Below are 21,838 nucleotides of genomic sequence, written 5' to 3'. Positions count from 1 at the left end.
TTTGTGCTCCCCTCTCTGCCTCACAGCGTCTGATGTGTGAGCTGCTGCTGTCCGTGAGGTTGTGTAAGCAGTTTCAGGGCAGCACTGTTCCTCTCCGAATCCTCTTGCCCTTGCCGGCTCTCTCCAATGCAGTGCTCTCTCACAGACGTGCACATCTACCGACACGTTTGCAGAAACATAACTAAGCATTTGCCAGTAAAGGAAGTTTTCACTTGTTTGAAATATCAAGCTGCCCGTAAAGATATATTTTTCAAATAAATAATTATTGCCCTAAAATAAATATTCAGATTCCAATTTATTTAAAAAAATGATACTGAAATGGCAAAAGGATGTGATTGCGACTGATTCAGCTCCATTTGTCTGCGTACCTCCCAGTTTCATTTAATCCGTAATCCTTCAGGTATTAAAAACAGCAGGAAGAATTGTAATAAACTATTTATTCCATCATATGATGACACACATTGACAGATATAAGTTATTCTGATAGTTACATCCAAATGAGAAGCAAATATTTCCCCTCACTCCGGAGCTTCGGTTGCAACAATCTCCTTGCAGATGTAAAGACAAAAGTTCTAGAGTAGATTATATCTCTGTTGTGTTTATTTACATCTCTGTCCTCGTCCTAAACTCTTTACTCGTCGTCACCATGGAAACAGGGAATGCCCCACATGTTGCCAGGGGAACGAGAGCAAAAAAAGATATGTGACGCTGCTCCGACCCCAGCGTGAACGTGGGTGGATGTGTGCATTCCCTTTGGGTCCCTCTGGACTGGGAAAGCTCTGATGGAGCCGAGCTCTGGGAGAGTCGTTCCCATCACTTGGCCATGTCCTCGGCCACGGCCTTCCCCATTTTATCCTTCAGGTACGCCAGTTTCTGCCACTCGGTCTTCAGCTCCAACCACTCATAGAATGGCACCTTAAAAGGAGGATAAAGGAACGTTTTAAATGCGATATGGTCTTGTTTTAGGCACATGGTGGCAAGTAAAAGGATGCAGTTCTTAGACCAAGACAAAGAAACGGGGATTAAACAAATGTAGATTTTTATCTCAGCTTTTCGACACTTATTATTTGATATCTGCTTATCAGAAAGTCTTATGTAAGCGTTCCAGTCATACCCAGGACGTTTTACCCAACAGCCAAATCTTTTTCAGAAATGTGTCAACTTTCACAACTATTACTCAAGTTACAACCTTTAACTGAACTTCCTGAGTCAGCCGGAGCTTTCCTTACACAAATGTATAACTATTGTTGACAACTCTTTAATCAGAAGATTTGATAGCCAGTATGAAGTAGAGCACCACAATATACAAACTCATAATCACAATATGCAATATTGCTGTAACAAAGTGCTGCTTGGATACGTTTTCCTGATATTGTGCAACCCTTGTATCAAGCCATGCCGACCAACGTTTTAATCAAATTATGTTCTAAAACTTCTGTTAACTTGCTGTTAAGGGAAAAGTTGACATAAAAAGTTTCTGGACTGGTCTTCAGCTGTTCCTCATTTATTGCAGTTTTCTGTCAGCTAAAAGGCTACCACCCCATTTCCTTGAAACAAGAGACAGCAAGGAAGCACAAAAAGCGCAGACTGTTATGGTGTGGAAATTAAAGGAGATCTGACATTTATACTTCAGCTGTGGTATTTATATCTAGACAAGGAGTTATGGAAATAAAAATTTTTCATTCTAGAGCCTATCAAAATCAAGCCACCGTAACTAATTATCTTTTTAGTAATCTACAATACATCTGACAATAAGCAACATGTTGGAAATACTTCCCCCAGACTCAAGTCTCATATTTGCACCCAATTGAACTGATCTATAGCAAAACCCCGATTTCTCGTACATGCAAGTTAAAACATTTTGCAGAACAGCAAAGGCAAACCGGGGAGGTAAGGAGATTGTCCTAGATGTGACAGAGACAGAGCTTGGATTGGCCTAGATGAGGCAAATCTGTGGCTAGAGCTCTATTTATACCACAGACTGCAGAAGGGCCCACCTGATACACAGTTCTAGAAAAGCTTTAGCTCCACTGTGAGCATTTTCTCAACCTGTCAGGCGCAGATGCAGCAAAACTGTTTGTATTGCCGCTTCATGATGAAATGCCGCTTTCACACGGCAAACACAACCGATCCTTGTCGCGAGCAGCTTCAGGGTAGACAAACTGCCACAGCCTCGCCGTACCTCCACTAGGATGAAGCCAGCCAACTGGAGATGCCTCTTCATCATGACGAAGCGCCCCAGAAGGTCTCTGCTCTTGGAGCCAAAGTTGGGAAATTCCCAACTCAAAAAAGCTAATCTGAAAAAAAAAACAATAAACAATAACTTCGGGCATATAAAGAAAAGGAAAGTGACATGTTTCAGTGATTCTCCTCCAGGACTCACCGCCGTGCCTCTGCAGGTAAATCCTGGGTTCCTCCACCACTTGGTAGATGAGGGGATTTCAGATTCGTCATGTCGACGGGTTTATTGTCACAATCCACAACAATCTCTCCATCTGATTAAAAAAAGTGGTTTCAAATAATAATAATAATAATAAAAAAGGACAGTTTATATGGGAAATAATCTCTACAATTGGACATGTTTATTACCCTCCACCCCCTCACCAATTGTCCATCCATACAAGGTGTCAACACCGGTGCGAAGGGCCCCCGTAGTCCCACCAAACAAACTCTGCAACGCCTCTCTCAGACTGCTCTGCAGTTTGGATACGGACGAGTTAGTAGTCGAGACAGACAGGACACTAAGAGAGGGGACAGCGTCCGAGGAACCGGGATGCTCCAAGGCGAGAGTGGCAGCAACGTGCAGCAGCTTCAGTCTGTAGCTCTCCATTCGAGCTGGGCTGCCCTCTACGAAAAAGATAAACATAAAGACAAAGGTTGATAAATGACTTCAAAAAAAAAAACTTCCGAAGGCTTTAACAAAAAAAACGTACAAGAGCAGAAATGTTACAGTGCTATGCTGCCATCTTGTGAGGCAGAGGAGGAATTTGCCGTTCGGTCCCCAAAAACCGAGAGACTTCACAACTACTTAGATCAGATCTGACAGACCAAACCTCTCTGGGTGTGATTTAACAAGCTGATTTACTAACACGCACAGTTTGTGTCAGTGAGAGACTTCTGGGTGGAAATAAAAGCTTTAGGAATGCAAATGTTGTAAAAGTTATCAATTTTTGCAACATGTGACATTCTGGAGCAAAAGGTCAGTATTTCCATATCGTTTAACAACAGCACAAAGCAGACAGATGTTTTTATATTTTGAAACTAATTGCACAATACGCAAGGTGTTTGAATTAAACAAATGGATAAAAGCGTATTTCTATACACGTTTTGTTTTGAAAAAAAAAACTTACTTTACAGCAAGCTAAATAACCCTTCACATATGTAGGAGGTTATTATTATTATCAATAAATGCAAATGCACAAGAATGGAACTGTGCATTTACCCAGAGAGAACAAATGGAATAGAATAGAAAGGTGATGCAAGTTCTTTTGAGAATTAATGTACTGAAATTTATTTTCAAACCTTCAATTAACATCCTGCAGGACGACTGAAAGTGCATGTAGGAAAATTGGATGCTGACTTTTAACTCCACTGCTGTGGCATTTCCAATCCCCTTAAAGGTGTTGATAATCCACCACCCAGGTAAGCAGTTTACCTTGCAGGTTGGCAACATGACTTGTCTGAGTCACAGGGATGAGATAGTCGGGCTTGGCCTGCTGTAAGACACACAGGGACCACACCACGTCTGTCTGCAGGAAAGGCTCCAGACTCGAAAGAGACTCCTTCAACACAACGTGAACCTTTCGAGAAGCAGAAAACACATAGAAGTAGAACCGACTGGGCACAGACAGCTGATCTGCAGCAACTTCAACTCGTTAATACCTTTCTGTAAAACTCCTCTCCTCTGCTGGGCTGGAAGCCAAGCCTGGCAAAAGTCATGAGCAGATTGCAGAGCTGGAAAGTGCTATACTTTTCACTCTTCGCTGTGTAGTGCTGGGGGGAACAAAACAAAACAAAAACAAGACAGTCAGTGAGGAGAAAAACCCCCCCAAAAACAAAACATTTAATCTGAGGTTATTGATGAAGCCCTGCATAACAGACAACTGACCTCAGCAAAAGCTTCAAAGAGAGGAATGTGGAGCCATTTGAGGAAGCCCAGAGACTTGGCACAGCGTGTGACGTCAGTGGAGCTGAGCTCAGGAACTCTGGGTAACAACTCGCTGGCCATTCGTTGAAAAACCTGAGATTGATTGAAATTCAGCTTTCCTAGAAAGAATGAAAAATATGAGTTATTGCCATATTTATTCTCCTCCAAATTTAAATCGACAATGAACTTTACAACTTAGTCTTTTCATAACCAATAGAAGCAGCTTCAGATCATTTTATTTTCAGGGATGTTACCGTATGCAAAGGCCAGATCCATTATTAATGGAGTGGTGAAGTCAGATGAGGGTTTCTGGAGGAGGTGGTAGGACACGGCCCTGAGTAATGGGATGCTTCTGCGGTTCTGAGCTGCCAATGCTACACAGACTTTCCTGATATCTTCAGCTGAAAAGCCCTCCGAGAGCTCCAATGCCTGCAAAAGATTTTGTATTTTTTTTTTAAAAGAGCTCCTTATAATAATTTATAAGTGGGGAATCTTTAGCAACAACATTCAGTGGTACCAGTGGTTCTCAAGAACAGCAGCATTTTAATAAATTAGAATAATAAACATTATATTTATCAATTGCCACTGAACCTTTATCAGCTGCTTTTCCTTCCACTTAACTTTCTATTAACATATTTGAGTTCTGAATGGGGGGCGGGGGGGTTTAAACAAGAGCATGCTGGACTAATGTCAAGTGTGCAGTTTTCCTCATGCAAATACCATATTACATTTTTTTTAATGTTCCAATTCACTGAGAAAAAATTATCAGTTTTACTTCTTTAATTGAATTACCAGAATGCACTTTTCAGTTATGTTCTAATTAACCGGCATGGACTTATAAAATATTTCTACACGGAATTAAAATAGCTGCTACCTTATCTTCAAGTCTGTCCACCAAAGCAGGGGCCATGTGCTCTCCTTTGGAGATCAAAGTGCTGGCGGTTTTAGCATCGGCGATTTCCGTCCAGCGCAGCTCCAGCTGTTTCAAGGCAGCGTTCACGATCGCTACATCCTGTGAGGCTTTCCTCGCCACTCCCCAATCTATCAGGAAGCCCAGCTGCTTGTAGGAGAGCCTTCGGACTCTCCACCGGACCTCGGTTTGGACAGAACCCAGCACTGGATGGGAAGGAGGAATCTTCATGATCCAGAGGGTCCGCAAAACACTCACCAGATTGCCATTCCACACCGATGACACCTGAGGGGGGGGGAAAACAGAAAATATCGCCATAAAACAGGCACAAATACCTAATTGAATGAGAAGTAAGTAATAGAGGAACCCTTACATCTTTTGATAGAGTACTCATCATATCAACCAGCCTTGAATCTGTCAGCACTTCATTTTGGTATCCTGTAAACTTCTCCTTTGTCTTTAGCATCATCTGAGTCCACTTCACCAGAGAGGCAGCCGCCTGATTACCACTCACTCCGTACTGTTCCCAAGCAGACAAAACCTCCTCTGGGGCCGACACCTTCTCCATCATCTCATCCAGACGAGTTCGCACCAGAACATTGTGGTGTGGCTCATCTTTGGTCGCTGTCCACTCGCAGAACAATCTCTCAGTGACCCATAACCAGTTTCTAACCCTCGGTACCTCTACAGGTCCACCTGAGGGTGGCTGAAAGCGGACAGCAGTTGCAGTCGCTGCAGCCTGAGAGGAAGACTTGCAGATTAAGTGGGCACATCTGCCCAGCAGGCGGTTGGCCATTCTTTCAGAGCGGTGAGACTGGAAAGGAAATCTCCTCACAATCCAAAAACACACATCCCACTGTTGATCTGTGAGAAGCAGAGCAGTAAGGTAAGGTAATTTTATTTATATAGCACATTTTCAGCAACAAGGCAATTCAAAGTGCTTAAATCTGGATAGTGGTGTTCTGTTGAGGCAGGTTACCCTATAACTATCAAAAAACATTTTTTAGAAAAATGTATGAAACTCAGTGTAGGTGACAGTATGTAATTATTGTAGCAATTGCAGAGCTTTCTGAACGGGTAATAAAATTAAACTTTCTAAAGTTGTCTTTCCTCTAAACACATAGAGAACAAATACAGAAACAGCCCTTCAAATTCATAAGTGTGCCACTGATCAACTACAGAAATTTTTGCGGTTATGAGTTTGCAATTCTGACAATAAATACAAATCTGTCAAACACAAAAACCTCTGTCACACATCCCCACCAGCTCGACTGCAGTTTCGGAAACATGAAGATCTTGCTAAGGAGGAAATGGGGTTTGTATGACCTGCATTTACTTACCGGAGACTCGCACAGTGGGAAAAACTAGATCAAATCTTGTATCAATGTTACTGTGACTGTATCCGAAAATGTTTCTTCAAATTAATTTTTTTTTTCCAACAAAGCCAACACTGAGCATGTTCCTATCATGTAACATCAGAACCTGACCTTGTGTGGAAATGAGGCATACTGAAACAACGCCAGTCCTTTTTTCTCATCCAGCAGATTAAAATGGTAAAACCTGAACACAGACCGCATCTAAAGAATGTTGTAATTACATACCCACTGATGACTTACCTAAAGTAATCGATATTTTTGGAATAAAACCACCCGCATGAGGAAATGTCTGGCAAGCAATAGGCGTCGCAGGGAATTGACGTCAAAGAGACGCTGTCACGTGACCAGCGGATGAGGCTACGATTGGCTAATCTTTTTTATATATTGAAAAACTATAAAATGCTGTATTGCAAGGAAACAAACAATATGTAATTGATATTCCTATACAAACATCACAGTAAAATAAAGAACATTTATTAGAAATTTTTACATAGAAACAAACATCATAAAACAGGAGGTACAGATATTATCATCTTACTTAAATGTTGTGCGTCATCAGAAAATTAAAATTATTTCATTAAGATGAAATCAAAACATTTGTCCTTTTAAAAAAAATGAAGTTACTGTTATAAACTAGTAGAATCCAAGAAATAAAATATAAAAACATATCTTTGCACCTAAATACATTTCTGCATATTGAAATTTGTCTCGTTATCTTGAAATGTTTTTTATGCAACCTGCCAGATGGCAATCTTGCCATCCCGACGTGCAGAGCCGCTCAGGACATAACGGTCCTCAGCAGAACAGAGAGTTTGGACACTGTCCGAATGGGCCAGAAGCTCTTTTGTCACCGTCAGACTGTCTAAGTCTAACACCAACACCAGGCTTTTCAGCTGACCGTCACAAAGACCTCCGATTCTGCTCCATCCTCTGCAGCCAACCCAGATCTGGGAAGATGAAATGAAGCAGAGCATTAAATAAGTCCACACCAATAAGTGTCACAAAGCAATACCCAGCCAGAGCCACTCTGGAACAATTTCAGGCTCTGGGTCAATTTAAGTCATGATTACATGGCAGATTAGTTTTCCCATTTAGTTTGACTAAACAAATCAAAAATAACATAGATTTTCTGATTATATTAATGTTAAAGGAGTTAGAATTTGGCGAATAAATATTAATAAGATAAGTCAATAAGCTATGTAAACAGACATGTATTCAGAGCTCACCTGGTTTTTAACTCGAATCATACACGTGACTCCTGACGTGCCTGGAAGAGAAATTCTTTTGGGTGATTGTTTGAGGTTGTCAGTCTGCCAGAGACACAATTCCACCGAGTCAGAGCAGCCTGTCCAAACTTGTCCGCGCTGCAACACACCGACCTTTGAGTTAGATTTGCTGGTTTTTATTACGATTTGGAAAACATTTTAAAATTTCTGTTTTAGAAGTTTGAGCAGCTAATTATCTTGAAGGTCCAGCGTTACTCAATGCCACCTGATAATATGCAATATAAACTTGTGAAAGAGGCTGCTGTGTTAAAGTTTTCATGTCACCTCTGGAACAACAATAAAGCAGCTGAAGCAACTGGGCATGCTCCGTAAGTCATCAGGAAGCACTATCCTCCTCTGTGGAGCGCCACACCTTTTTAGTTCCACAATGCTGTCACCACAACCTGCACAGGCAAAAACACTCAAGTTAAAAAGAAAATACTTAAAGTGTCTGCTTGTTGATGAGTCATAATGAGCAGGGAAGATGAAAACTGTAAAGATGGATGAAGAGTTATCGCCATCTGATTTGAGTTTATTAGAATTTTATGCAACAGAGCAACACAGAATAGCACTTAAGTGCACAGAAAAAATAAAAGTGACACGTAGATCTCAATGATCCTTGCAGTTGAATATGTTTAGTGTGAGACGAATTGAAATTCGCTCTCTGAGTTAATAGTCTGTAGAACGACTTTCTTTGCACTTGCAGCTGGAAGTCTGTAGGATATACCAGCTTTGCACATTTTGTTGAAATGTGAGCCTATTTCTTTGAAAAATAGGTCAACATCAGCTGAACTCTGGGTTCAACTGAGAGAAGGTACAATGACAAACACGCACCAAATCAGATTGAAATGTCCGACTGAACCAACAGTGTGTACTCACAGCACCAAAGGATGCCGTCGTAGGATCGTATGGAGCAGAGGCAGTCACAGCTGAGGTGGAACTGGCGCTTCACCTTCAGGGTGGCTGAGTCCCATTGCAGGATTGTCCCGTCGCAGCTGCAGGAGTAAGCAAGTTGCCTAGAAAATTGAAAAATAGAAAAATGAAAAAGTGCTCCAAGTGACTAGTTACAAACCCACATTCAACTTGAAGAGGCTATTTGAGGAAAAATTAATTCGCTGAGAATAATAACATCTTCACCCATTGCTATGATCTGTGGTGTCAACAGAGAGGCCAGTCACTTCATGTCGGTGTTCGGTCAGCTGTTTGTTGCAGGACATGCTGTGGGTGTCGATGATGTAAATAACAGAGTCCTGAGAACCCATCCAGACCTGATCATGGACCAGCCCCATCATGCATGTCTGCACAGAGAATAAAAGTATATGAAAATTTAGTTTCACCATCCTCAGAAAAATATTAGCAGAGTTAAAAAAAACCCACAAGAAATGCCTTTAATATCTTTGCGTACGATGTTACTATTTATTTATTAATTACTATTATACTATTAATGTGAGGCATAAGCCGATGAATGCTTAGGACAGCTAAACATACAAAATAAAAAAGAATTTAAAAACTAAGAGCTAAATTCAAAGTGCAAAAACTGGAAATAACTTCAGCACATTTTCAAAAAACAATGGAAATGTGTGTGAAAGACAGGCTTTCTCTGAAACAACGCTTGGCAATAACACATATAGCCAATATATTAGAAATGTGGTTTATTTCTCTAAAAAGGTGTCACATTTGCAAAAAAAAGGGCATTTGTGAGTATAGAGTGGCAAAGCTGAATACATAGATTCCAGTAAATACCACGCAGCCTTTGGTGATGGTTGTGTGATGGTACAGACAACCCCGCTAACAAACACTTGGTCATGAAGTGTTCGTCTTGTAGGATGTCATTAAAAGGAGAGGCCAGGTAGTTGTGGGTTGTTACAATAAAAAAAAAACAACTAACTAATCAAACGTTGACTTAACTCTAATTTCCATACTCAGCTTCTAAGTTTATTAATTTTTCCTCAGAAAAAGTAACTTAGCAAATAAACTTAAAACCTGTTGTTCTTAGTACATTAACAAAGCAACAAAGGTGATAACAGTTTTCTTTTCTTTTACACAAGCTGTGTTTCAAGTAATACTAAAATTCCCACCCGCAGGATTATATTCTTAATAAGCTTCTGCATTACTTTAAATTATTTTTAAGACCTTTAGTCACATGTGTCTGTATGACATCAGTCTGCTCTCACCACTTGTAACTCCCCCGTCTGAATGCAATCCTGCAGCATCGACCAGCTAGCTGCATCAAATACGACCACTCTGCCGCCACTCAGTGCCACCCACAGCTTGGGGTTCATCACTATTGGGGATTTTTTGTCCCGTAGTTGACCTGAAATTGAACAAAAAAAAAAACATTTAAATTGTAAGTGAAAAGCAGTTTGTGATTCTAAAATAGAACAGAACATCAGTTCAAGAAAAATACATTTTAATCATGCGCCTTTTTATGTCATCTCGCATTATATTAGTTTTTTAAGTGACTGCGAAAGAATCTAGAAACTGAAAAAATAATCTACATTTAAAAGATTTCTGTTTATCAAAATAGCTAAACAGTTGATGTGTACCTAAAACACGTACAGTTGTTGAAAGCCAGTCCTCGAGGGCTGGTATTCTGCATGTTTTAGTTTTCTCCCTGGTTCAACACCCTGGTAGTCTCTACCTCCTCGGCATGTCAAAGCTCTGCAGAGGCCGGCTGACGAGCCATTATTTCATTTAGGTGCGTTGAACCAGGGAGGAAAATAAAACATGCAGCATCCTGGCCCTTGTGGACTGACCTTAAAAAACCTCTTACTTGAGGATCAGGGTTGGGGAAAAGTGACTTAAGGGAATTTCAATTTTTCTCTCGCATGACATCTGACATATAATGTTCCAATACAGACCAGCTTATTTCACTCAAAGAACTCTGTGTCAACATGTCAAAAACATGTGTAGAGGAAAAGGCACATGCATTGCCCAAACACATTAGGAAATAAAATTGCAAATTTCAGAAACACTTAAAGCAGTGTTTTCTGCTTTATGTGCAACTTATGTGCAACTTAAGAAAGTTGCACATTTCTTAAAGCCAAACAATCAGATACCTGGCGTGTACAGCAGCACACATACAGTCTGAGGTTCTGCCAAGTCCAGAGATGGGTTGATTTTATGCTTCAGAGTCTCTGAGGTAGTATTAGGAACTATCATATCAACTGGTCAAAGACAAAGAAAAATGCATACATTAATTTACAATAAACGTACAATAACATAAAACAGTAATACACAACTGACAAAAACTTATCAAAACGGCAATCCAATTGTTTCGAGCAAACTTCTACCATGTGACAGTTGTAAAAAAAGTCTTTAAACAAAGTCTCTTACCTTCCGAAAGCAGAAGGTAAGAGAACCTCACCTTCATGTAAGACTTTATCAAAGTAAACCAGCTTCAAAGCTGCAGAGATGGATCTGTGAGGGTTCAGGCAGCCAACGACAGCATCCATCAACAAGACATTAGTCAGAGCTTGAGTCATGCACTGCGGGTCCTGAGAAAAGACGATAAAGACGTAAATAAAATAGAAGGTAGACACATAATTTCCGAACATATTCTGAAAACAGGAGTTTTATCGTTGGTTGTGTTGTACCTTATCTTGGTCGCTCATCTTGCGCCCAGCCCACATCTCTTTGATGATGAGGTTCCAGAGTTCGGTCTCTGTCTTTAGGTTTGCTTCAAATAGCTCAGGCCTGCTAAAGGTCTTGATCCGAAGACTGAGGATACGGACAAGGAGAAAGGGGGCGGAGGCCATCTTTACCTCCTAAAAAAAGGGACGATAGGATTTATAACAGCAGCAAAGTAGAAACTTTCAGAATGAGATATCTGAATAAGATATGTTTAACCTGTATGTCTCTGAACTTTGCAATTTCCAGGAAGCCCGGCTGTCCCTCCGTGAGCAGAAACAAGCGCTTCTGCGTCATGGCAATTTTTCCGACGCCGTACGAGGTCTTGACACGTGAGGACAACTTGGAAACACATTCTCCGTCGTCGAGGCGGCTGACGACCTCAGAGAGGAGGTTGACATCTTGTGCTTCGGCCTCCGTCTCCTTCCAGAAGGTGTAAAACATTCGAAAGACTTTTGGGTCCACCGTCGTATGTTGTTCTGCAACAAAGACGAGGTTTGTTGTCAGGGTAGAATTTAACAAAGCAACAATAATAATAATAATAATAATAATAATAATAATAATAATAATAATAATAAAAACAACCTGTATTAATATTTTGAAGATTTGAACTCGTTCCACTTTTAATATCACAAAAGCTTGTTCTACGTTTGCTCTTACGACACATTCTTGCAACAAAACATGGACTTCAGAGTTTTGGTGCATTTTCTTCCGTCTAGCTGTGCATGATTATCTTTTACATCAGAACTGAAAGAGGAAAATAAATCTCTGTCCCACATACAAAGACTCTTTAAGAACTGGGTCATGGGTGGGAATGTAATGTTATGCACTGATGACCTCCAATAATAAATGCACTTGATCCTCTCTCACTCTCAGTGTTATCTGACATGCCAATTATCCTCATTTTTCTTGGAAGATGTGTGCTGTGCCTCATCTTTCATTTAGTAGCAGAGCAGACTGATTTACAAGCCACAAATAACTTATTCTGCAGTTTTTGTGGCCTCAAAATAAACATGACATCAACAGCAATGCACCGTCACACTCGGCCGACAAAGTTAGCGACACTGAAACCGTTAAGTTTGATCTCCGTCTTCCTGACAGCTGAAACAACTCCGGTCAGATTGTTCAATCAGTTAAGAATCAAAGTGCTTAGTAAATGCATTTACTTTTATTAAAGATTTAAACAGCTCTTAATACTCCTGAACACATCTTAGTTTGTGGCTCAGAATACAAAATTGTGAATTTCTTAAAATAAATATTATTGTAACATTGCTTAATATGCTTGAAAAAGGGTCAGAAAAAGGCTTTGGTTCAATTTAGCAAACATGTTGACGTAAAGCACCTAGGATCAGAACTGTCCTTTGATTTTGCAACTTGTCTTTGAGGACACTGTAGATTTAATTTTGGCAACAGATGGTGATATGCAGGTTTACAGTAACTATCAATATCCTAATTAATCGAGTCATCCAGTTAAATGATCAACCATAGAAAAGAAAGCTACTTGGGTCTGGAGGACTCCTCTTGGGACTTAAGCTGTCTGACAAACAGCCTGATTTGCACAAAATAAACTAGCCGTTTATATGCTTCTTATGAATATTTATTTGAAGAACTTTTCTAGCTAGGAATGTCAAATTTATTTGACTATTGGTTATTATGATTTATGCATCGTAGGCTTTTTATACTTGGTATTTTATCCCTTACCGTCAGTGAGTGCATCAAATAAGCGACTTATTGTTGCCACGTCCTTTACGATTCCACATTCCTGAATGCAGCGTACAAACTCGTCCTGACCCAAGGGATTCTGAGGAAGTTTAAACTTCTTGATGTGATTATCTGTCCGAACAGCCGGCTTCTCGTTATCCGTTTTCATCTAACAAAGACAAACAGAATGACCTGGTTCATTCACCCGCTGACAACGAGCTGCAACTGCGACCAAAAAACCGAGTGTGTGAGTTTGCTGACAGACCTTGAAAAGAAGACTCTTAAGCTCAGGTCTCTTTTGGGCTTGCAGCAGCTCCTCTTGATGCAGCGAGTCCACGAGCCACGCGACCAAATGCGTGGGAAAGATTGCCGTGTCGGTCTTGTTGAGACTCTGGAAGTCACTCAAGGCATCCAGTCGCCTTGAACACAGCGTGTTGATGAAACCTCGCAAGTAGTAAAATCTGGAGAGACGAAGATAGTAGGAGTCGTGTTGGTGGGTTAAAGTTTTACGTTTTAATCTAAGATCAAGAGATAATACCTGGCCAGCAGAGAAGAGCTCTCGGTTTGGACAGAGAAAATAGCGTTTCCCAGCAGTTGGATGAGCTCACTATAATAAGCTTGGACAGTGTGGGAAGACAGAAACACTGGGAACTCTGGGAGTTTAAAAACTTTTACAGGGTCGGGTGGTGTTTTCAGCGCTGGAGGAAGAACGGCAGAGAATGTGGAAAGAGACGAGAAAATAAATTTAATAGCAAAAAAAGAAAGAAAACACTGAGTCAGCATCAGTTTCATAATTATTTCCTTTATTTAACCAGGTAAACCCCATTGAGATCCAGATCTCATTTTCAAGAGGAACCTGGGCAAATAATGTACTTAGTATACGTCTTAACTATGTAGGCCTATGCAGTGATTATTTTTTTTTAAAACCAATACAAAACACTCAAATATTTTGGCCTGAATGTTATCTTTAACTATGAAATATCTGCAGTTTTATGATTGAAGACGTCCTGCACAAGACTAAAATCAATGATTTAAGGAAACTAAAACAGAGCCACAAGTTAAAAGCTTATTTATGGGACTGATTAACAGATACTTTAAATCAAAGTTGCAATTTTAACACATAAATGTTACATCAGAAAGTCAAATTAAATGCTCGTATACTGTAATGTGCCACCGAATGAAAAAAAAATAATGCTTTGTCCCACCTTACAGCTGATTAGTTTTATTTCTCTCACCTGAATCAGACATGACGGCCCTGGTGAGCAGTGGGTTTTTCTCAATACTGATAACCTGGTACCCCCCTAAGTTAGGGAGACTCATCCCCAGTCTTTTACTCAGCTTGCTCCCGACACCAGAGCTCTTTCTCCGGGTCAGGATTTCTTGCATGGTCGGTCTGCGCGGCACCTCAACGACAGACATTCTGCAGCGCACACAGGAAAAGAAAACAAGGTCAGTAGACTTGACCGTGGTTTTACAAGGCAATACCCTGACATGCTAAGCAACTTCCTTGTTAAATCTTCATATTTTCAGGTTCTGAATTGATTCAGATCAGCTACACAGACGGATCAAACGTATGAGTTTGTATTTTTTGCTTCTACTTCTATAGTTGTTTACGGCACTGTACAATACAGTGTCATGAAAAAGTTTTAATTTCCTTCAAAATGTCACATTATTTTGAGATTTTTATTTTTTGGTAGACCAACACAAGACAGTGCATAATTGTGAAGTGGAATCACTGTTACATTTTAATAAATAAAACTCGTAAGTATGCAATTTATATTCCACAATTCCCTAAAAAAAAAATACAGATTTTTGAGGTTGTATTGCTACAACATGTGAAGAAGTTTCAGAAGGATCAATTGTTTTGCAAAAGTGTGGAAATTTCACAAGGATTTTTAAGGCCTGCTCAGTTGATACAATGACGTACTTCTGCATCTCAGCCCGAGTGCTGAGCTCCATTCGCGCAAAGTAATCCATTTTTTTGTTGAGTCGATCCCTCAAGAAGGAGTGGAAGATGTGTGTGTCCAATACCTGCAACACAGGTGTATCAATATTTTAGATGTTTTAAATAATATTAGCTAACCTATTACCAAACCTTCGCAACTAGAAATGAACAAAAACCAGAAAATTGAGGCAATACCACTTTGTAAAAAAGCAGCTCGTCTGGCTCTCTCGTTTTCAGGAACTCTTCGCTGTGAAACACTCGATGTTCATGGTTCAGATGACTGCAAACATCCCTGATTAAAACACACAAGAGTATTCTAGCATCGTGAAACAGAATATGTTTAAGAAAACAATCAACCTGCAGCTAGGTAAGGTGTTCATAACACCTGAATATGTTGACCAGGAGTTCCAGAGAAATCTTCTGGATCTCGTGATTGAGTTTGTGTTGCCAGGCTCTTCTTTGTGCACGCTGCTCGTTGACGTCCATGCAGCTTGCACTGTGGTACTGGTCCAAGTCGAAATGTATCCGCAATGAGCGACTCCTGTAAAAGGCAAAACATCTCTCCACTCAGTATGTGTGAGGTGGTGTTTTGGTGTAGCTCAGCTTTGATTACTGATCCTAAAGCACACTTTGCACCTCTGTATGAAGCAGTTTGCAGCAGCTAGAGGAATTTCAGGGATGTCGATAGCGTCAGACAAAGAAGTGGAAACGGTCCCATCGTCAATATTCACCAAGATCAAATCATCAGTTTCCTAACAAAAAAAAAAAGAAAATCGTATTGAAAAGAGAGTAAATAAAACATGTTTAAAGAGAGCAATATTTGAACTTTTATTTTGTTCTTAATGCCTTGCATAGAGTTTGAGACTTTGGCGTTACTTTTATATGTAGAAATGTTATTTTGGCAGGTAATGAACTTACAGCAGCAACTTCAGCGTAATGGCTCAGATGGCATCCCATAAGAAAGGCAGTGGGAGCCATCAGGAAGTCCAGCATTCCTCTGGCCAGCACAGGAACATAAGGATGCTGCCATGTCAGAGGCTGGGGAAAATGAAAGCAACGATATATTAAAGCACACGTCTAACAAGGTGCAATACAGAATTCGTTTTCCCTGTGAGTTTTATGTTTTATAACCAACATTTTTAAATATTTTCAAAATTCACCAGCAAAATACAACATATCAGTTCACTGGATTGTTAGTTTGACATTGCTTTACTTTATTCTTCTTTGAAAGTCTTAATCTGAATTCACTCAGCACCAGAGACTGTTCAATAGAACATGTTTTATTTGATTAAATTTTACGTGAATGTTTTAGTCATAAGGATTCCAACTGCTTTCTGTCCATCTCATCAATTATCGTTTACTATAATAACCATCAACATGGATTTTGAATTAGATGAGGCAGTCCAACACAAACCAGAATAAAAAAAAACAAACATTATTTTTGCAGTCGACAGACCAACAGATGCATTTGTTAACGGACCTGCAAAAAAATTAACAGGCTTTCTGCTACTAGAGTCAGTCTTGCCAAGTCAGCAGAAAACAATACCACCCGTTGCTCCTGCAGAAGACAAGAAAGCACCTACAGATAGAGAAATACAGAGATGTTACCATTAATCTGAACCTCCTCTTGTTGCGTTTAAATGCTAAATCAGTGTGAAATACCAGCAGTAGTTGCTGCGGTCGAAAGCAAAGGAAGGGCAGGTGGAGGTCCAAGTCGATAGCTGGAAGGCTTTTGTCCTCTCTGGACGGTAACACAATAGTCAAAGGACGTAATGTAAACATCTGGGAAAAATGGAGCACAAACCCTGCAGTTTTACTGCTTCAGCTAAAAGAAAAGTATCCTCTACACAGAGTCAGATAGTATGTTAGTATGAGACTCACAAATTTCTAAGGAAAACTCAATTCTCTAGGTGAGGATCTATTAGATTTTTCTGACTTGAAGCCGGGAAATGCAACACTCAGCGTTCAAATGAAGGCATGTTAAACCAACATTTGTATTGGGAATACTCAAGAGTAATGAACGTGGTAAAACGTGTTTAGCAACATTATCATTACGACGACGTAGTGCAGTTAGAGCTGGTCCACATACCAAATGAAGCTGCCCGGGAGGTGGAATTGGCACAAGACTCAGCTTGATTGCAAATTCATTCAGTTTCTCCTCCATCTCTGACAACCGACATGAACTCAGCTGGAACAGAAGACTGGCAAATAATGAAAAGAAATATGAGGCAATGACAGACACAGGCAAAACAATAGGATTGTATCGGTTTTGCCATAAAACAATGGTTAAGACTGATTTGCGAGCCATAAATACGGTAAATATGTTATACCCACACAGACGCAAAATCATTTCAGCAATGTCTTACGCTTCAGGTTTCTCCGGTTTCTCACCATGACAGGCAGTCTTTGAGGGCAGTAAAATAAGGATACTTGGATATGACACAAACACCGACAGCAGAGAAACATTTAGAGAGCTTTAAAGATCCGGCTCCACGCTGGTAACCGGTCGTCCCTTCCTTTGATGGGTAATAGAAGAAATTAAGCATTTATTAGTTTTCATTTCAGATCCCAAATTTAATTCTATATTATTATTATTTTAAATTATGTTGATGGTTTCAAAGAAAACGTTTCTTATTAATAGTAAAAAAACAACAACTAGGCAGACGGTCTTAAGACATTCCCATTGTTTGAGGATGTTGATTAGTTACAGATATTTATAACATGATAGCATGACAACATTTCTCGCTTCCTGTTTAGAGTTTGCAGAAATTGCGTTGCTGTATTATTTATGAAACATTGCATGCTGCTCAGCGTACCAGAATTGATCGATAATACTGCATCACTACTCCATGAGTCTTGTTGCCGAAGATGTCGGTAAAAACCAGGAAGTGGAACTGCTCTTTTTTCTTCTCCCAAGTGACCAGAAGACCACCTGGCGATAAAAACAAAAACATACCGCATCTTAATGTTACAGTCTGCATATACAATCCCCTCACTCAAAGCACTGATTTTAATTGATGAAGACTTCTACAAAACATTATATAAGATTAAAAAAAAACTGAATTTGGGATTCGAAACTCTTCCCCTGTGACTCCAGGAGTTGCTTTTTGTCCTTTCATACACTTCCAAGAAACTTTTGAGGTTCTTGGGCGTAATTGCTGGTGTTCTAGTCATACATCACATGAACGGATTAGCTTTGTTTAGTCTCCTTTAAAATACAAACTAAAACAAAAAACACTCTCGTAAAAAACCACTTTGAGAGAGAACTACAATCAATTTCAGTTCCTCTGTGGGTCAGACATTACAATCACCAGTTCCTCCAGTAGAACTATGAAAAGCAAAGGTCGTCTTCTACATTAGAAACTATGAAGACATTTAAAAGTTCAGATCCAGTATTTTATGGCAGGCCGTTCGAATAAAAAAGGAATGGATTAAGTAAATATGCTTATGCTTAATATATTTTTGCATTTACAAGTACATGTCAGAAATTGTCTAAATGCAGATATGACAATGCATTACCATTAATCTGTTTTATTGATTTAAAAGTGGTTTTGTAACAGTTAGCTATTATAATACAATTCCTTTTTTTTCCTTTATAAGAAATATAGTTCTATGTTAGAAGTACATTCAAACAGAGCTAAATTAAGCAACTTTAACTTGTACCATACTTAAACATAGGTCAGGTCATTAGCACACATTGCATTTAAAAAAAAAAATACATGCAAGTATGTACTCTAATGTTGCTAGTCTAAGTGCTTTATTCACATTACAATAGTTAGTACTTTTCATGATAAAGGATTGCCTCAGAATCAGGTTTGTTGTTTCTGTGTTTGTGTACGAGTAGAGAAAGAAAATAAAAATGTTTCACCAGGAAAACAGAGCTGAGGTACCGCCATGAGGTCGATATTTTTTGGTACACCAACATCTTCGCTTCCTTCTTTTCTCTCTGATGCACTTTGATCTGGAAAGATGTAAATTTGTAAAATACTAAAACTTGAAATAATCCACAGGATAGCAATACCACTAAAATAAAGTACTAATATCAGGAACCTGAAGACTGTAGCAGGCATGAATCTTTAGAAATGATCAGTGTTAGATCGTATGCATCAAATCTTGACTGGTTGTTGTTTTTATTTTTTTTACCTGAGGAAGGATGCTCCTTCTTCTTTCTGTGGAACGAGTGGTGTCGTTTTCCATGCAACTTTGATGTCTCATTCTCAGCTGACCTGCTGTGGAAGGGAGGAGCCAGAACATGAAGAATCTCCGGCTCCAACAGGAGAGACTCTGAGCTTATGCTGCTGCCACCAGCCTGAATAAGAGAGGAAAAACATACTGCAGGAACTTTTATGCATTCCTTGAGAAAATATACTTTTTACATAATCTATCCACCAATTATTAGACCATTGATTCCATAATTGTATGTTAAGCTGATTTATTCTATGGTAGTTGTTTAGAAAGTCTTCCTGTATCCATTATGCTGTTTCAGCCATCCAATTTTTTGCTTTATTCAGTAAAAATTGGTTACTGGTCATTAACATACTCAAGTATTTTTCCAATTGTGTCAATGTTACAAACATGCAACAACAGCCAACCTCTATTTCAACAAAATAAGAAAGATGTCACCCCAAGTTTGCTAGCGACACTGCAAAATGCAGCTGAACAAACTCAATTTAGACGCAGAAACCTGGTAGATTTCCTGAAGTTTTTCACTGGACGCGCCGACCACCACACAGGCCTCCAGCAAAGTAGGCGGCAAACAGTCAGTCATCACTGTGGAAACAAAAGATTATAATGCAGGAGACAAATGGATCAAATGTGAAACGGGTGATATTAAAAGAAAATTAAGTCATATAAACAAAGAGCGTAAAAATATAATTTTCTACTGGTTGCTATAAAAAAAAAAACAGAGCGTGACAAAATATTTTATCATTACTCGTCACACATCATGCTGTGGTAAAAACCCTCAGGTCACGTGATTTTACATCCCCATCAGTTAATTAATCCAGAACGCAGAGTAGAATTGACCTCTTGGACCTCATTATATTTAGAACTTTCCAGAACCAGAATAGGACCTCCAATTCATTTTACAGCAACAGAGTAAATGGTGTGAAAATTGTATTCGTTCTACATGCAACTGCTGCAAAATATACAACTTATTAAAAATTGTAACTGCAGTGTCCTTGTTTCTGTAGTCTACTGAATGCTTGATTGTTTTCAGTAACTGTGACTGAAACCTATTCATAGTAACCCAAAAATATAAAGCTGGACATCATTAGTAGGCACAATATATAGAGCTACAAAAGGTTTAATAAATTATCCTTCAAGAAACGGCAACTTTTTCATCCTCTAAAATTATTCTGAAACATCACTCCTGGTTCAATTTCAATCATTTCAATCTGATGGCTAGATCATGTGAAACCAAGGGCTCGAAAAACATACTATGCTGATGTATAATAATGCATGATGAGACTAATGACAAAGTACTCCTCTCCAACATTTCAATTTGGAGAGAGGAGTACCTTCCAGAAGGACAAGCATCTCTGCAGTGATCCACCTGCGAGACCTGCCTGGCAGAGTGACCTGACGAAAGCCACTCCTTAATAAAAGTCACAAATCAGCCCATGTGGAGTTTGAATGACTTTCACATCACGAGAAACACAATTATCCGGTCTGATGAGACAAAGATGAAGAAACTCTCTAGTGTGGATATCAGGTGTCGCATATCCATACCATATGTACAGTGAAGCATGGTGGTGACAGCATCATGCTGTGGTAATGTTTATTCAGTATTTTGTTCATTAAAACACGCCACACTGCTTGTTTTTGATGTTTCACTGCTTCAGCAAACCTGATTTCAGTTGTTGGCTTATTTACAAGCTTTTGTTGAATTGCAAATAACTGAATCAGGTGTGTTCATGAAGAAAAACATCAAAAACATGCAGGGTGGTATGAATTGAAGACCAGGGTTGGGAAGCACTGCGTTTTTCTGTTTTCCAAGAATAATGCAGTGTTTAATCAGTCTGAACAATCTGATCCACTGTTCATGGTAGCAGTGAATCAGACTTTAAATTCGTCTGTAACAGGTGCCTTTAAAAATACTATTAAATAATAGAATGGCCAGTGAAATCCATAGTAGAGAAACACTTGTCCTATAGGAGACCGTCAATAAAAAGAGAAAAATCAGTGTACAAAGGTAAGCATTGATAAGTCTCGAGTTTTTTTTTTTAACTTGGTTTGTTAGTTGAAATGATGTCGCTGCACATGACTCAGTCACGCTGCACAGGTGATAAAGTGCCTGCTTACCTGCAAGGCTATTTCTAAATGCGTTTCCTCATGAACCTTACCTCGCTAATGTCGTTTCAGTGTTACGTTTTCCACGCTTTTTTCTTGCTTAATTCTTCCTCCTCATATTCTTCACGGCACCTCCAGAACAACTCCGAGCCGCGGTGAACTCCAGCATGAGAAGCTCAGTTCCTTACAACCCGCTTCCTGCTCCCCCGAGAAAGCTCAAACATGCGTGGTAATCAGTCAAGTGAGGCGAGTGACGCTTTAAGGCGCAGATTTATAGCCAAAAGCGCTTTTCGCCACACTGAAGCAACAGAAAGTCCTATAGTCTGTAATTTAGCACAAAAGCAACACTTAAGACATGAAAAATAATAATACATACTACGTGCTGCAAAATATAGTATTTATGCGACGTTTCACGTTATAAATCATTACACTCTCACACAAGAACCCCGTGTTGATGAATATTTAACAAAAAAAAGCTGACTGTACTGACTGAATGGGGCCTGTAGATGGCGACAGTTTATCAATTACATTTGAATTGGTCAATTTCTGTTAAATGAATAAAATGTGAACACA

The 21,838-nt window shown here is 39.5% G+C and overlaps 2 protein-coding genes across 3 annotated transcripts; both read right to left on the bottom strand.

Annotated features, from left to right (window-relative positions):
* Positions 1-420: 420 nt before the first annotated feature.
* tbrg4 (transforming growth factor beta regulator 4) lies at positions 421-6,793 on the bottom strand. 2 transcript variants are annotated; one of them, XM_008432606.2, is made up of 11 exons: positions 6,674-6,793; positions 5,431-5,921; positions 5,022-5,342; positions 4,402-4,576; positions 4,109-4,266; positions 3,883-3,993; positions 3,656-3,800; positions 2,605-2,847; positions 2,384-2,495; positions 2,183-2,297; positions 421-915 (listed from the first exon to the last, which is right to left on the bottom strand). In XM_008432606.2, the coding sequence occupies exons 2-11, from the start codon at positions 5,851-5,853 to the stop codon at positions 814-816; spliced, it is 1,905 nt and encodes a 634-aa protein (XP_008430828.2). In that variant the 5' UTR covers positions 5,854-5,921; positions 6,674-6,793; the 3' UTR covers positions 421-813. The 2 variants fall into 2 exon arrangements, with proteins under 2 accessions (XP_008430828.2, XP_081472959.1); XM_081616833.1 differs by lacking the exon at positions 6,674-6,793 and adding an exon at positions 6,398-6,581.
* Positions 6,794-6,880: 87 nt separating this feature from the next.
* On the bottom strand, positions 6,881-21,564 carry LOC103478638 (DENN domain-containing protein 3-like). The gene is made up of 28 exons (XM_008432609.3): positions 21,319-21,564; positions 19,659-19,744; positions 19,118-19,283; positions 18,843-18,935; positions 17,791-17,906; positions 17,366-17,490; positions 17,064-17,175; positions 16,637-16,756; positions 16,455-16,553; positions 15,893-16,012; positions 15,611-15,726; positions 15,360-15,515; positions 15,170-15,266; positions 14,957-15,060; positions 14,265-14,449; positions 13,568-13,727; positions 13,295-13,490; positions 13,030-13,198; positions 11,548-11,807; positions 11,295-11,465; positions 11,066-11,195; positions 10,758-10,865; positions 9,873-10,012; positions 8,836-8,996; positions 8,578-8,714; positions 7,984-8,102; positions 7,660-7,797; positions 6,881-7,380 (listed from the first exon to the last, which is right to left on the bottom strand). Exons 2-28 carry the CDS (start codon positions 19,740-19,742, stop codon positions 7,162-7,164), a joined length of 3,801 nt encoding a protein of 1,266 aa, XP_008430831.2. The 5' UTR covers positions 19,743-19,744; positions 21,319-21,564; the 3' UTR covers positions 6,881-7,161.
* Positions 21,565-21,838: the final 274 nt, after the last annotated feature.

The sequence above is a fragment of the Poecilia reticulata genome, chromosome 16, assembly GCF_904066995.2.
Source record: "Poecilia reticulata chromosome 16, P_reticulata-male-v2, whole genome shotgun sequence".
Classification (NCBI taxonomy): Eukaryota; Metazoa; Chordata; class Actinopteri; order Cyprinodontiformes; family Poeciliidae; genus Poecilia; species Poecilia reticulata.
This window is presented reverse-complemented; position numbering and strand designations above follow the sequence as displayed.

Bases quoted from the DNA above. Each gene is read 5' to 3' on its own strand.
- LOC103478638 (XM_008432609.3), bottom strand. From the start codon at position 19,742: ATGACTGACTGTTTGCCGCCTACTTTGCTGGAGGCCTGTGTGGTGGTC. The intron at 13,491-13,567 runs GTATTATCTCTT...TCGTCTCTCCAG, and splicing joins AGCTCTTCTCTGCTGGCCAG to ATTTTACTACTTGCGAGGTT. The intron at 11,196-11,294 runs GTACAACACAAC...GTCTTTTCTCAG, and splicing joins AGATGAGCGACCAAGATAAG to GACCCGCAGTGCATGACTCA.
- tbrg4 (XM_008432606.2), bottom strand. From the start codon at position 5,853: ATGGCCAACCGCCTGCTGGGCAGATGTGCCCACTTAATCTGCAAGTCT. The intron at 4,577-5,021 runs GTAGCAGCTATT...AATCTTTTGCAG, and splicing joins TGGACAGACTTGAAGATAAG to GCATTGGAGCTCTCGGAGGG. The intron at 916-2,182 runs GTACGGCGAGGC...CCTCCTTTTAAG, and splicing joins CTGGCTTCATCCTAGTGGAG to GTGCCATTCTATGAGTGGTT.